Source organism: Callithrix jacchus, chromosome 16 (genome assembly GCF_049354715.1).
Source record: "Callithrix jacchus isolate 240 chromosome 16, calJac240_pri, whole genome shotgun sequence".
NCBI lineage: Eukaryota > Metazoa > Chordata > Mammalia > Primates > Cebidae > Callithrix > Callithrix jacchus.
The window spans coordinates 35,079-51,162 of record NC_133517.1 but is presented as its reverse complement, the minus strand read 5'-3'; the positions used below and the strand labels follow the sequence as shown (position 1 = coordinate 51,162).

Here is a 16,084-nt window from a genome sequence, read left to right as displayed (position 1 = left end):
CATGTCCCAAACACTTCCCACTGGGTCCCACTTCCCAAGACCTCCACACTGGGAATCAAATTTCAACATGAGTTTTGGTAAGAAAAACTCAAACCGTAGTAATATCATTTCATAAAATTTGGCAATCAACCTGGTCTAGGCACGTTTTTAACTGATATGCAACCATTTAGAATATAAGCTAAATATGCTTTTTAACTATCTAATTTCATATTTTAAACATGCATAATATGATCTGTATCTAATTTTCTATTTGACATAAACATTTCTTGCTTTTATACTGTCTCACTGTTCTATTTAATTCAAGGAGGCTTTCATTTCTTTAAAATATAAATGACTTGTGACATTAAGCTACTTCAGAGTAAGAAATGTCCTTGTGTGAAATTCAAACCATCATCAGAGAATATTACAAACAACTCTATGCGCATAAACTAGTAAACCTGGAAGAAATGGATAAATTCCTGGACTCCTGTGTCCTCCCAAGCCTAAACCAGGAGGAAGCTGAAACTATGAATAGACCAATAACAAGGTCTGAAGTTGAGGCAGCAATTAAGAGCCTACCACACAAAAAAAGCCCAGGTCCAGACGGGTTCACAGCCGAATTCTACCAGACACACAAGGAGGAGCTGGTACCATTCCTTCTAAAACTATTTCAAACAATCTAAAAAGAGGGAATCCTTCCCAAATCATTTTATGAGACCAACATCATCCTGATACCAAAACCCCACAGAGACCCAACGAGAAAAGAAAACTTCAGGCCAATATCCATGATGAACATAGTTGCAAAAATCTTCAATAAAATATTGGCAAGCCGATTGCAACAGCAAATCAAAAAACTTATTCATCACGATCAAGTAGGATTCATCCCAGGGATGCAAGACTGGTTCAACATACGCAAGTCTATCAACGTAATTCACCACATAAACAGAACCAAAAACAAAAACCACATGATTATCTCAATTGACGCAGAGAAGGCATTTGACAAAATTCAACAGCCCTTTATGCTAAAAACCCTCAATAAACTCGATATCGATGGAACGTATCTCAAAGTAATAAAAGCTATTTATGACAAACCAACAGCCAATATCATACTGAATGGGCAAAAACTGGAAGCATTCCCTTTAAAATCTGGCACTAGACAAGGATGCCCTCTCTCACCACTCCTATTCAATATAGTACTGGAAGTTCTAGCCAGAGCAATCAGGCAAGAAAAAGAAATAAAGGGTATTCAAATAGGAAAGGTGGAAGCCAAATTGTCTCTATTTGCAGATGACATGATAGTATACCTAGAAGACCCCATCGCCTCAGCCCAAAAACTCCTGAAACTGATAAGCAACTTCAGCAAAGTCTCAGGATATAAAATCAATGTGCAAAAATCACAAGCATTCGTCTACACCGATAACAGACTTAAAGAAAGCCAAATCTAGAGCGAACTGCCATTCGCAATTGCTACAAAAAGAATAAAATACCTTGGAATACAACTCACAAGGAACGTAAGAGACCTCTTCAAGGAGAACTACAAACCACTGCTCAACGAAATCAGAGAGGACACAAACAGATGGAGAAACATTCCATGTTCATGGTTAGGAAGAATTAATATCGTGAAAATGGCTATACTGCCCAAAGTAATTTACAGAATCAACGCTATCCCCATCAAGCTACCATTGACTTTCTTCACAGAACTGGAAAAAACCACCATGAACTTCATATGGAACCAAAAGAGAGCCCGCATAGCCAAGTCAATTCTAAGCAAAAAGAACACAGCGGGGGGCATCACACTACCGGATTTCAAACTATACTACAAGGCTACAGTAATCAAAACAGCATGCTACTGGTACCAAAACAGAGATATAGACCAATGGAACAAAACAGAGGCACTGGAGGAAACACAACATACATACAACTATACAATCTTTGATAAACCCGACAAAAACAAGCAATGGGGAAAGGATTCCATGTTTAACAAATGGTGTTGGGAAAACTGGCTAGCCATGTGCAGAAAGCAGAAACTGGACCCCTTCCTGACACCTTACACTAAAATTCACTCCAGATGGATTAAAGACTTAAACATAAGACCTGGCACCATAAAAACCCTAGAAGGAAATCTAGGCAAAACCATCCAGGACATAGGAGTAGGCAAGGACTTCATGAACAAAACACCAAAAGCATTGGCAACAAAAGCCAAAATAGACAAATGGGACCTAATCAAACTCCACAGCTTCTGCACGGCAAAAGAAACAGTCACTAGAGTGGATCGGCAACCAACAGAATGGGAAAAAATTTTCGCAGTCTACCCATCTGACAAAGGGCTGATATCCAGAATTTACAAAGAACTCAAACAGATTTACAGGAAAAAAACAAACAAGCCCATTCAAAAGTGGGCAAAGGATATGAACAGATACTTTACGAAAGAAGACATATATGAGGCCAACAATCATATGAAAAAATGCTCATCATCACTGGTCATCAGAGAGATGCAAATCAAAACCACATTGAGATACCATCTCACGCCAGTTAGAATGGTGATCATTAAAAAATCTGGAGACAACAGATGCTGGAGAGGATGTGGAGAAAAAGGAACACTTTTACACTGTTGGTGGGAGCGTAAATTAGTTCAACCATTGTGGAAGACAGTGTGGCGATTCCTCAAGGCCTTAGAAATAGAAATTCCATTTGACCCAGCAATCCCATTACTGGGTATATATCCAAAAGACTATAAATCGTTCTATAAGGACACATGTACACGAATGTTCATTGCAGCACTGTTTACAATAGCAAAGACCTGGAATCAACCAAAATGCCCATTGATAATAGACTGGATTGGAAAAATGTGGCACATATACACCATGGAATATTATGCAGCAATCAGAAATGATGAGTTTGTGTCGTTTGTAGGGACATGGATGAATCTGGAAAACATCATCCTCAGCAAACTGACACAAGAACAGAAAATGAAACACCGCATATTCTCACTCATAGGTGGGTGATGAAAAATAAGAACACATGGACACAGAGAGGGGAGTACTAAACACTGGGGTCTATGGGGGGAAAAGGGGAGGGCCAGTGGGAGGGGGAGGTGGGGAGGGATAGCCTGGGGAGAAATGCCAAATGTGGGTGAAGGGGAGAAGAAAAGCAAAGCACACTGCCATGTGTGTACCTACGCAACTGTCTTGCATGCTCTGCTCATGTACCCCAAAACCTATAATCCAATAAAAAATTTAAAAAAAAAAAAAAAAAAAAAGAAATGTCCTTGTGCAAAATGTGTTTCCTAAAATAATGTAGTACTTCCTTTTGGTTTTATGCAACAGATTCACTTCATATATTCTGACATATTTTTTGAGAACGTGCATTTACCTAACCATAAAGTAAGCAATTTTATGGAAATATGGAAACTTTTGGATACACAGTAAAAAGAAAAGTAGTATATTTTGTTATTCTGGCGGAATAATTGTGTGCCTCCATATGCTTTTGAAAAGCATACATACTTAAGAAAAATAATCACACATAATTATTCTTCTTGGCCCTGTGTATTAGTCTGTTTTCACATTGCTATAAAGAAACTACTTGGCTAGGGTGGGTGGATCACGAGGTCAGGAGTTTGAGACCAGCCTGGCCAACATAGTGAAAACCCAATCTCTACTAAAAATGTAAAAATTAGACAGATGTGGTGGCATGAACTTATAGTCTCAGCTACTCAGGAGGCTGAGATAGAAGAATTGCTTGAACCTGGGAGGCAGAGTTTTCAGTGAGCCGAGACCATGCCATGAACAGACCGTGGTATCATTAGCTCTACGATAAAACCACTAAGAGGCTGCAGATCATTCTAACACACACATTGTATTGAGTTAGATGTTCCATTTCAGGTACTTTTATTTAGATGACTTTTTGTGTTTTTGGCTAAAGTTAAATAGTTGAGACAGCATTTTCATGTATATCTATATTTCCGTATCTACATCTGTTTCTGTATTTAAATCTATTACTTCTGATATATCTTTATATCTTGTATCGCTTTTAGGGCCTAAAATTTGCCACTGAATACAATGAACAGATCAAACAAGGAACTTAATCATTTATCCTTCAGTTTATGTGTCTGTCATGTGGACTTCTCAAGTCCCAAAGGTACATTTATAGCCAAGACCATAAAGATGGGAGAAGAGCAAATACGAGAACTAAATAAAAGAAAGGTAGATGGAACTATTAAGAAGGAAGATACAGTGAATAAAAACAGGGAAAGAATCAGTAGAAATTCAAATAGATAACTTTACATTTAGATGTACCCACATTGAAATAAAAGTGGGAATGTGTAAACCAAAATCAAATATAAATGACCTTTGATTAGCAACTATTTAGGATTACTCATCTACAAATTTTTTAGAGTATATTTGAGTTTCTTAGTTTGAGAATAGCTAACACTTGTTAAGTACTTGCTATGTGCTCAACACATCCAGGCTTTACATGGATGAACTCATATATTTATATTTTCTTATTATTTTATTTGTTTTCAAATTAGGAAACAAGTGTGGCAGAGGCTAAATAACTTGTCTAAGATCACAAAGTCCTTAAAGATGAACCTAGATTTCAAACCCAGGCAGCTTGACTCCAAAGCAGTACTGCCTCTTAGTAGAAGTAATAAGAAAGTTTTCAGATTACCCTTGCAGTTACCAGTGAGACCCTGGGCATACAAACTTGGTTTCCTTTTTAGATTCAGACTGATAATGCATCATTAACTCATCGGCTAAGATTTTCTTCTTTGGGAACACGTACGAACTGTTTGATTGAAGGATACATAATAAATTCTAAATCTCTGGGCTTTAGAACAGCACAGATAATATAGATTGAATGCTTGAGGAAATTTTCCTGAAAACAGTGAACAGAAAGAAGGGGATAACTTCTACAACTGTAACAGTTGCCTGTATATTCTTTTGTCAAAACTGTAGACATGCTCATGGCTTTGCAGTTTTCTACATGCAATGTGAGCAAAGTTTGATCTTGCAGAAATAATACCAACTGATCTTTTAAACTTGCCTGTAAACTCTCATTTAAAAAGTCTGGAAAGTCTCCAGTGCTAGCCAGATTTAATTGAAGAAGGAAATATTTTTGTTTAAAGTAGTATTTATACTCAGCCAGAAGTTCTTGCCATGCTCCTTTTTTTAACTCTAGAAGAAAAACCTTTGCCATATTTTAAAGCTAAATATATAAGACATTATAAGCTGAAAAATATGTGCATAACCCTTGATTTTCATCTTATCTGTCTAATCTCAAAGGTTTTGTCTCCTATGGTGTATAAGCACTGTCCTGCTTACTAACATTGAAGTATTTAAGCACTCAGGTGTAAGTATCTGGTGAAAAGCCTTAAATAACTAGATAAATAGTGAAGCTGCCAACCTAAAGTAATCTTACACTTAGTGGGTGAGTGGCCCAGGAAATGTGCTCTTTGTCATTTTGACTTGGGTTTGAAAATGGACCTGGGCTGCATTCCAGCTCAAAGAACCAATCACTTCCAAAGACTCCTAAATTGTCCCAAGGAGCTCATTTTGGCAGTGGATTATTTGTGTTTGGCTGGGCATCCTAATAGCAGAAGCTGTCTGCTCTGGCAAGCAAGGGCTATGGCAGCATTTAAAATTACCATCCCCAGTGTTTTTTCTTGATGAGGTTATTTTTCAGAAAAGCAGTCCCCCAACCCCCATTTCAAAAGTGACACTGTGCAAGTGTTGTGCAAGTGTTTTCTTGAGCTCATAGTTTCCCATGGCTGGATGACGTGTTTTACCATATCAGAGGCAAATTTTAAACAAATGCTAAGCAGCACCAGATGTCTCTCAAAACCAAAGCTTTCCTGTTGATATGTTCACCTTTTCCTGTACCAGAGGTCACAGTTATTGGTTGTCAAGGGCTAAGTAAGAATGTGAGATTTTCGATTTAAAAATAAGAGCAATAAAGAGTTTCTGAAAGATTTTGTTTTAGAGGCCATAGAGGGTAGTACTTGAAGGGGTCAATCCTTGTTCATCTGCACTACTGTCTGACACTAGAGAAGACCAAGTTTTGGTTACCATTGGTTGGAAGCTAGCATAGTGTCAGACACATTGCAGATACCAAAATGTTACTTGAATACATAAAAGAAGGTCTAACTCAGAATTAAGTGATGCTTCATTATATCAGATGAGTCCAAAATTAAGTACACAAGAAGATCCACAGAAATGAAGGAAGAAAATATTATAACTTCTATTTATTTTTGTTTCATTTTTATATATATTAGCATTATATTATATTACCACAGCATTACACACAGATAATTTAACACAAATGAATAGACATGCATTTAATGTGCTTATTGAAAATAGTTTTACTGTTAGGACGGTATCATCAAAGTCCTGTTTCACCACATTATCACCCCAAAATTAGTCTCCTGTAAATGCCTATGGAATTTACTTAATTTTTGAAAGAACATGGTAGGTATAATATGAATAGACTTCTATCATTTAAGGAATGAGAGAGGAAAATACTAGTGCTAAGAGCCAGATATTTATTCTGTGGCTAAGAACCAGATATCTACCTCACAGGATTGTTGTTTGATCACAACAATCTTTTAATCACAGCAATCTTTCCTGTTGCTCATTGCAGGCTCAAACTCCAGGACTCAAGCAATCCTCCCACCTCAGCTTCCTGAGTAGCTGGAGCTATAGGTGTACACCACAATACCCAGCCAATTTTTAAACCTTTTGTAGAGATAGAGTCTCACTGTGTCACTGTGTTGTCTAGGCTGCTCTGGAACTCCTGGACAAAAGCACTTGGCCTCCAGAAGTGCTGAATGATAGGCATGAGTCACTGTGTCTGGCCATATTTATCTTTTTAACACTCATGGATTAGGAGTGATTGCCCATTTTTCGGTCCTAATATTGGTAATTTATGTCTTCTCTCTTTTGTCTTGGTTAGCCCGGTTAGGATTTTAGCAATTTTGTTGCTGATTTCAAGAGCAGGCTTTTGATTTTGTTGATTTTCTCTATTGTTTTTCTATTTTAAATTTTATTGATTTCTCCTATTTTCTCTGCATCTGCTTACTTTGTAATTAATTTGCTCTTTTTAATATAATGTCCTAAAGTGGGAGCTTAGATTATTGAGTTTAGATTTTTCTTCTTTTCTACTATATGCATTTAGTGCTATATGTTTTCTTCTAGGCACTGCTTTTGCTGCATCTCACAAATTTGATGGGTTGCATTTTCATTTTTATTTAGTTAAAAATATTTCTTATTTCTCTTGAGATTTTTCCTTTGACCCGTGTGTTATTCAGAAGTGCATTGCTTAATCACTAAATATTTTGAGATTTTCCAGCAATCTTTCCGTTACTGATTTCTAATTTAATTCCACTGTGATCTGAGAGCAGACTTTGTATGAATTCTATTCTTTTAAATTTGTTAAGGTATGTTTTCCAGCCCAGGATGTAGTCTATTTTGGTGAATGTTTAATATGAGCTCTATAAGAATGTGTATTCTGCTGTTGCTGTTGTTGGATTAAGTAGTCTATAGATGTCAATTATATACAGTTGTATGGTAGTACTCTTTAGTTCAATTATATTCTGCCTGCTGGATCTGCCAATTATGGATAAAGGGGTGCTGAAGTCTCCAAGTACAATAATGAATTTGTCTATTTCTCCTTGCAGTTCTGTCAATTTTTGCCTCATAGATTTTTGCACTCTATTGCTAGGCACTTTATTACTATGTAATGTCCCTCTTTATCCTTAGTAATTTTCCTTATTCTGATATCCATTTTGTCTGAAATTAATATAGCTTCTCCAGCTATATTTTGATTAGTGTTAGCATGGTATATCTTTCTGCATCTCTTTACTTTTACTCTGTGTTCTCACATTTAAAGTGAGTTTCACGTAGCCAAGATATAGTTGGTTCTTTTTTTATCCAGTCTTGTTCTTTAATTGATGCATTTAAGCTATTCACATTTAAAGTGATCATTAATATAGTTGGATTGATATCTACCACATTTGTAATATTATTACTTCTTTGCCCTTAGTCTTTGTTTTCTTATTGGTTTTGCTTTCGTCTTCCACTCCTAGCTTTCTCTAGTTTTAGTTAAACATTTTATATTATTTAATTTTCTTTCACTCTTAGCATATCAATTAAAAAATTTTTCTGTAGTGGTTGTTCTAGAGTTTGGTGTATACATTTATATCCTCTCAAATAACACTATGCTGCTTCAAATAACACGATACTAATGGGTAGTGCTGTTACACTTTCAAATAACCCTATACTGCTTCATGGGTAGTGCAGTTACCTTATAACAGATTATTCCCAATTCCTTCCTCCCATTTTTTATAACATTGCTGTCATTCATTTCTCTTATCCACAAGCTATAATCGTGAATGACATTGATGTTATTATTTAAAACAAAGACTGTTATCTTTTAAGTCAACTAAGAATAAGAAAAATAAAAGCTTTTATTTTATCATTATGTGTTCCTTCTCTCTAGTTCTTTCTGTAGAGCTGGATTTCTAACGTATATCATTTGCCTTCTCATTGAAAACTTTTAACATTTCTTGCAAGGCAGGTCTACTGTTTTGAACATTAAGTGAAACATTGTTATACATATATATTTATAAAAATAAAGCTATTCACAGTTCTGGGTTTCAGTGTTCAAGTTGCCAACATAAAAAATTACTGATGTTTCATGCAGATGTCTAAATTCAATATGCTCAAATTTAAGAGTGATATGAATAATTTACTATTGCAAAAAGTAAAGATGTCACATGCATTATTGTAAATACTGTGTTGATTTCTGATTACCTCCAGACCTGTAACTTACAATGAAGGCAGGAATATAGATGTTCAGCACCACAGGAAAATGATACTTTATTATGTAAAGTTGTATTGCATTCATGCTATCCAAAAAGGATTTCATCCATATTAATTAATGTGCCTTTTATCTAAGCATTTTTATCACTCAAATTCTCTTTGCACTCAAAAGCAGTGTCTGTCACAACCCACCATCCTTCATGTCACTTGGGCATGACATACACAGAGCAGCAGATGTGGAGCTATTTCCTGGGGCTTGAAAAAGCATTAGTTGTAAAAGCAGATATTTAGAGTTAGAGGCTCTGTTGTACCAGAGTGGAGAACCAGATCTCTGGTAACAGAGATACCTACATGTTCACATGTTCTTTAATACATTTATTTTCGCATGTGTTTGTTATATATGGGCCCTCTAAAGAGCTGGGCTCAGAACTTAGGTCTTTTTCTCCTATGTTTTCTTAAGAAAAAAAAAAAAAAAAAAACTCAGCCAAAATTACCTTCATTAACAATAGATCTCCTTTCCAAGAAGAAACATACACCTTTAAATAGTCTGATCATTTGTTTACAGCATTCATTGTTGATTTAGTCTCTTACCTTTTTTTTTTTTTTTTTGAGACGGAGTTTCGCTCTAGTTACCCAGGCTGGAGTGCAATGGCGCGATCTCGGCTCACCGCTACCTCCGCCTCCTGGGGTCAGGCAATTCTCCTGCCTCAGCCTCCCGAGTAGCTGGGATTACAGGCGCGCGCCACAACGCCCAGCTAATTTTTTGTATATTTAGTAGAGACGGGGTTTCACCATGTTGACCAGGATGGTCTCGATCTCTTGACCTCGTGATCCACCCGCCTCGGCCTCCCAAAGTGCTGGGATTACAGGCTTGAGCCACCGCGCCCGGCCGTCTCTTACCTTTTTAATGACTTTACCTGTTTAACAAGCATGAAAAGCATCAATTTCCAAGTTCAATCAAGTGCTGTTTCTCTGGTTACACAACAAAAAATGATTTCTTTCCTCTTCCTTCTGAACTCCTTTACCATTCATTTCAATCACTTCTGAGGTAATGAACATAGTCTACCCTCTATTACCGTGATTTGGGTGTGTCACCTTTCCATTTCCATTCATTCAGTTAACAAATATTTATTGTGCACAAAACAAAGTACCAAGCCCTATGAAGCCAAGGTAAATAATTTAGGTTGTGACTCCTTGAAGACAGGTGGATATGCCTGATGTTTGCATTGCCCAGCCTTGCTTGCAGGTGACATCCATAACTGTTAAAGACTATGTGCCAGGAAATTCAGTATGCCTGATCTTCAACTGATAAAACTTCAGAAATTTACCTGCTAATTTTGAGAGTATAATGGGAAATTTGAAGTGCAATTGAATGACATCTGTCTAGCAATTTAATCTAAGAAATAACAATAATGGTAACAACATAAATCATTAGGATCTCTGTGGTCATCTTTGCACTTTTTCCTCCTAGGATTTCCAGACTGTATTACCATCATTTGAGCTCTTCTCAAAGTATGGAAAATTATATTCAAAAGCTGGACAGATTGTATAAAGGTATGACTTTTTGCTAAGGAGCACTTCAAAAAGTATATTAAGTAACACTTAAAAATCTAATGGGGTTGACTTAACTATCAAGCATTTGAAAAACTATGCTATAATAATATTTATATGTAAAAAGACTCCATAAATTTCTTTCATTCTACTGTAATGGTTTTCAACATTTAAAAGACAATGAATATTACTTTTCAGATTTCTTCTCCAAAATGAACCAAGAATGCATTAATAAATATAAACTTAAAAATCTAAAATACTCTTTTTTTTTTTTTTTTTGAGACGGAATCTTGCCCTGTTGCCCAGGCCGGAGTGAGTGGCATGATCTCGGCTCACTGCAACCTCTGCCTCTCAGGTTCAAGTGATTCTCCTGCCTTGGCCTCCAGAGTCTCTGGAACTACAGGCAACACCACCATGCCTGGCTAATTTTTGTATTTTTAGTAGAGATGACATTTCACCGTGTTGGCCAGGCTGCTCTCAAACTCCTGGCCTCAAGGGATCTGCCCACCTCATCCTCCCAAAGTGCCGGTATTACAGGCATGAGCCACCATGCCCAGCCCTTAGATACCCTTTATCTTTAATTAATACAATAAATACTTTTACACAATACAGTGAAAAAATGCTGTTGATGCCCCAAAGCTGAAATACTTCTCAGTGCTGTGTTGATACAGTATCATTTCAAATACTATACTGAATAATGTACATTGAAGTATGAATCATCTTACAATACCAAAGAAACAGAGTCTAGAATTCTGATTATCAATGTTTAGAAGATGTATAAGAACAAAGATAAGCATATAAAATTCAAAAACAAAAAATAAGCTCTCAAGGAATACTGTATTGGATTCCGAAGGCATTTTAGAATAGCGCAGTGGTTACAATTGAAGTGTGTCTAATAGGAGGTATTGTGACATTTTCAGCCAAATTTAAGGAATGTTTTGGGTAAAGACAGCAAAGATCACTGCAGTTGAAGAAAGGGGCAGAAATGAGAAATCGTGCTAGTTAGAATACCCTACCTATCCCCTCAGACCAAGAACCAAGAAGAAAGAAGTAGGCTGTTAGAAAGAGCCCGGGGTAGATTCAGGCAAAGTCCTTCGATTTTTTTTTTTTCTTTTTTTTTTTTTTTTTTTTTTTGAGACGGAGTTTCGCTCTTGTTACCCAGGCTGGAGTGTAATGGCGCGATCTCAGCTCACCGCACCCTCCACCTCCTGGGTTCAGGCAATTCTCCTGCCTCAGCCTCCCGAGTAGCTGGTTACAGGCACGCGTCACCTTGCCCAGCTACTTTTTTTATTTTTATTTTTATTTTTTTGTTTTTATTTTTTGAGACGGAGTTTCGCTCTTGCTACCCAGGCTGGAGTGCAATGGCGTGATCTCGGCTCACCGCAATCTCCGCCTCCTGGGTTCAGGCAATTCTCCTGCCTCAGCCTCCCGAGCAGCTGGGATTACAGGCACGCACCACCGTGCCCAGCTAATTTTTCGTAATTTTAGTAGAGACGGGGTTTCACCATGTTGACCAAGATGGTCTCGATCTGTTGACCTCGTGATCCACCCGCCTCGGCCTCCCAAAGTGCTGGGATTACAGGCTTGAGCCACCGCGCCCGGCCGCCCAGCTACTTTTTTATATTTTTTGTAGAGACGGGGTTTCACCATGTTGACGAGGATGGTTTCGATCTCTTGACCTCGTGATCCACCCGCCTCGGCCTCCCAAAGTGCTGGGATTATAGGCTTGAGCCACTGCGCCCGGCCCAGTTCCTTCGATTTTATGTTCATCTTTCCTCTCTACCCACTGAGTCCTTCAACTTGGAAGTTACTATGTTCAATGCAGATGCTAATGTTTACTTTGTAGCTACTCTGAAGGAATACATGAGGGGGAATATGAAATATTCTGAACTAATAGAAAATGTATATATACTACCCAGTGGAATTGCTGTTTCAAAGGTTTATAAAGTGTCATTACCCATTGGAGCATTTATCTGGTATTTGAGAGCCAGCGTATGAAGTAGTCTAAATAAAATGTCTCACATTTGTGTATAACGTCAGCTTTTAACTCAAAGATGTATCAATCCTCTTTATGATAATGAAAGATTGAAAATAACTTGAACACTCATTAATATATATTAGGTAAATAATAAAGCACATATAAGGCAGTACCGTGCAGACACACTAAATGTTACAAATCATTACCTATTAATTTTTTTAAATGCCTACAATATATTTCTAGGAAAAGAAGGCTGGATTCAAAGTACGCTGTGTAGTCTTATTTCACTTAAAAATACATATATATGTGTATATACATGCATATATACATGTGTATATGTATAAAAACACACTTGTGCCGGGCGCCGTGGCTCACGCCTCTAATCCCAGCACTTTGAGAGGCCGAGGCGGGTGGATCACGAGGTCAAGAGATTGAGACCATCCTGGTCAACATGGTGAGACCCCGTCTCTACTAAAAATACAAAAAAATTAGCTGGGCACGGTGGCGCGTGCCTGTAATCCCAGCTACTCAGGAGGCTGAGGCAGGAGAATTGCCTGAACCCAGGAGGCGGAGGTTGCGGTGAGCCGAGATGGCGCCATTGCACTTCAGCCTGGGTAACAAGAGCGAAACTCTGTCTCAAAAAAATCACTTGCACACATAATATATTTAATGTATATATACATTTGTATGTTCCAAAAATGTTAATGGTGGTTATCTCTGGGTGGTGAGATTATGAGTATTTTTTGTAGGATACTGCTTTTTATTTCTATTTTTTGATGTTTTAATGCAAGCAGACAAAATTAAAGTATTAAAACAGAACACTCCAATAGGGACTGTTGGCTCTACTCTCTCAATTGCAAAAACATCTTGACTTTATTCTACTTAATCATAATAATTTAGAGGTAATTATCTTTTTTTCCAAAGATGAAATAATTACTCACTAAATTATTTATACAGAAAGACAAAGATGAGTAACAAATGGTGTACATTATTTTTAATTAAAAAGAATGTGAAATACAAAGACATAAGTATGTTACCGGATTTTTTAATGTTAGCTAACTCTTCTGGATTATAACAATTTTGTGAATTGATGATATTATAAAAACGTCATCTCCATTTCTTTGATAGGAAATGAATGTGTAATGTCCAGTGTTTAATTTTGGTAAGTGAAGGGTAGCAGCCTTAGCTGAGGCTGTCCTATTCAGATTTAATTTAACCAAATACAGCAAAGTGCTTCTGCTCTTCATGAAAAAGGCCAAGATGGGGACACTTGCACCAAACTGTTGAATACAGATGCTGTAGTAATTTTTAGAGCTATCTATTTGATTGCTTCAGCTTCAAGGTAGTTCATCACTTCACTGTAATTCCCCCGACATTGCCTTTTACACCCAATACTACATTTTCCCATCAGTTCCATTAGAAATAGTGATGCCTTTATCAGATTAATCTTTCTTTCCTTTAGCATGCCTGAGTTTAGGATAAACAGCGCCTGTGCCTAGCTTTTGTTATTAATGCACTAAGATTTAAACCACTGAAAAATACACAGAACTAGCTCTTCAACACACACATATTGTAAAATCTACTGTCTGACTAGGATAACATTACTTCTTTTAGTGTCTTTAATTTGTCTTTTTAAGTGGTCACTATTTGTAACCTTCAGTAGTTCCCCAAAAACAGTTTGGTCTAAATCAGAATGTGCTATGTCCTGTCAGAGTGCTTTGCCATCCTTTTAGCTTCAATTATCTTTCCAGGCAGAGTCTCTTTAAACATTGTTGTGGAGAAAAGTTAGCAAGATAAGGTTAAAATCATTGGTTGTAATTTTGTGAATTGGATAGTGTACTCAATTCAGTCTGGCATCAATGTGAGTTTTCTGGCATTACGTGCTGCTCGGCTTCCTCTAGTTCTTTGCAAATGCACTTTGATCCAGGCTGTCTTTCTGCTTAAAAGTGGCCAATGAGGTGAGTTTTAATTAAACTATTTGTTAGGTTTGAAAAACAATGTGCTTTTTCTCCTTTCCCATAGGAATTTGGCATGTGAACAACTCAGTTTAAAAAAGAAAAAAAGAAAAGAAAATGAAAAATAAGTATAGTTAGCACCTGGATTGGGAAGGGGTTTAAATGCCATTGTCTTTTTCCAGAGGGTATAAGATCTTAGCAACTGTGTAAGGAAACAAAAATTTCCATGAGGGGAGAGTAAGAGTTAAGCATATAAGTTAATGTGTGCCTGTTAGGAGTTAAAATTTCATTTAATACGGAAAAATATTAAATGTCATCTTTCAGTTTGGCATTATGTGAACTTATAACCCTTTTAAGTTGTGGCATAGTAAATTGGCAGAGGAAACAAATAAAGATATCTTTAGTATCTTTCTCTCGGTTCAATTGTATTTGAATAAAAATGTTATAACCACCCCACCTACCTGTTTGAAGGTGTTTTGCTGTGGTTTTTCCATAATGGAGGCAGATTTGCTAGCTATTCCTTATGTCTAGTGGCACACATAATTAAGATTGGCTTTTTTTTGTTTATTTTTTTTGTGGTTTTTTGTTTTTTGTTTTTTTTTTCAGAAACAGGGTCTCACTCTGTTGCCCAGGCTAGAATGCAGTGGTGTGATCATAGCTCACTGCAACTTTGAACTCCTGGACTCAAGCGATCCCCATGCCTCAGCCTTTTGAGTAGTTGGGACTACAGGTACACACCACCCATGCCCGGTTATTTTTTAAATTTTTTGTAGAAGTGGGATCTTGCTGTGTTTCCCAGATGAGATCATGGTTGTTCATGAAGATCCACAGTAGCATAGATGCAGAACAGAGAACAGGGCTAAAAATTAGTAAAGTCTGGGGCTGTGATGTCCTGACATTAACTAAACAAAAGTTGAGAAAGGAAGACTTAGAGAATTAAGGAATTCTTGTTTCTGAGGTTCCTTTTCTTCTTCTTTCATTTTACTATTTTGTTTTTCGAAAACAGAAGACAAAATATAGAACTGAGATTAAGGTGTGAAGTGAGTGTGAACAGAAGACCCCACTGCCTGGAGTCCTGGATTCTTCAATGCTGATGAGTGACCTTGATTCCCTTAATCTCTGCAGTTTTTCTCTCTTGTATGTCAGAAGAAACTGAAACCATCTGCCTTTTAAACCTCAACAGTTCTTAAAGGAAAACACAGATGAAGATCCTGTAGGAAATGTACTTACTATGATTCAGTAAACTATAAAATTTTGCAGCTCTAGTCATGAATTAATTACTCTGTGTGTGTGTGTGCATGCATGCATGTGTGTGTGTGTGTGTGCGTGTTGGAAATCTCTTTGGATTTTCAGCCTTTTCAAACAAATACTTATACTTGAGTCTTTTACCTCTGACAATGTCTATCACAATCACAACCCCTTGGTGAACAACAGTGCCATAAATGTTTCCACCCAATACCCATATTCTGACCCCATCACCCAGGTCACAAATGATGAGACCAGTGTGGGTACCCAAATTAAGGGCAACTAACGTGTAAGTAGGATGATGAATGGTCAATTGTGTAAAATAGTTCAGCATAAAAGCTCTGCCCTGAGGGACATAATGATGCATTAGACCAATTAGAAACCCCTCAGACTGTTGAACTTGCGACATGCAGATGCAACAGACACAGACCAGTGAGTGTGGGAGCAGAAACACAGGCACTCTCAAATAGAGAAGACATTTCCAAGTCTCTGCTGCCAAGGGAGCAAAGAGATCACCTAGTTGCCAGGACTTTGTCAGATCCTGCATGACTCTGAACTGT

General features: G+C 37.3%; 1 protein-coding gene across 8 annotated transcripts in view; it reads left to right on the top strand.

Annotated features, from left to right (window-relative positions):
- Positions 1-15,540, top strand: part of LOC100399809 (spermatogenesis-associated protein 17) — a 213,970-nt gene extending 198,430 nt beyond the window's left edge. For all 8 annotated transcript variants that reach the window (XM_078353498.1, XM_078353497.1, XM_054246471.2 and 5 more), the window contains 2 exons: positions 10,267-10,349; positions 15,286-15,540. In XM_078353498.1, coding sequence (XP_078209624.1) covers positions 10,267-10,347 — 81 coding nt within the window. In that variant the 3' untranslated portion in view covers positions 10,348-10,349; positions 15,286-15,540. The remainder of the gene's footprint in view (positions 1-10,266; positions 10,350-15,285) is intronic.
- The last annotated feature ends 544 nt before the right edge of the window (positions 15,541-16,084 follow it).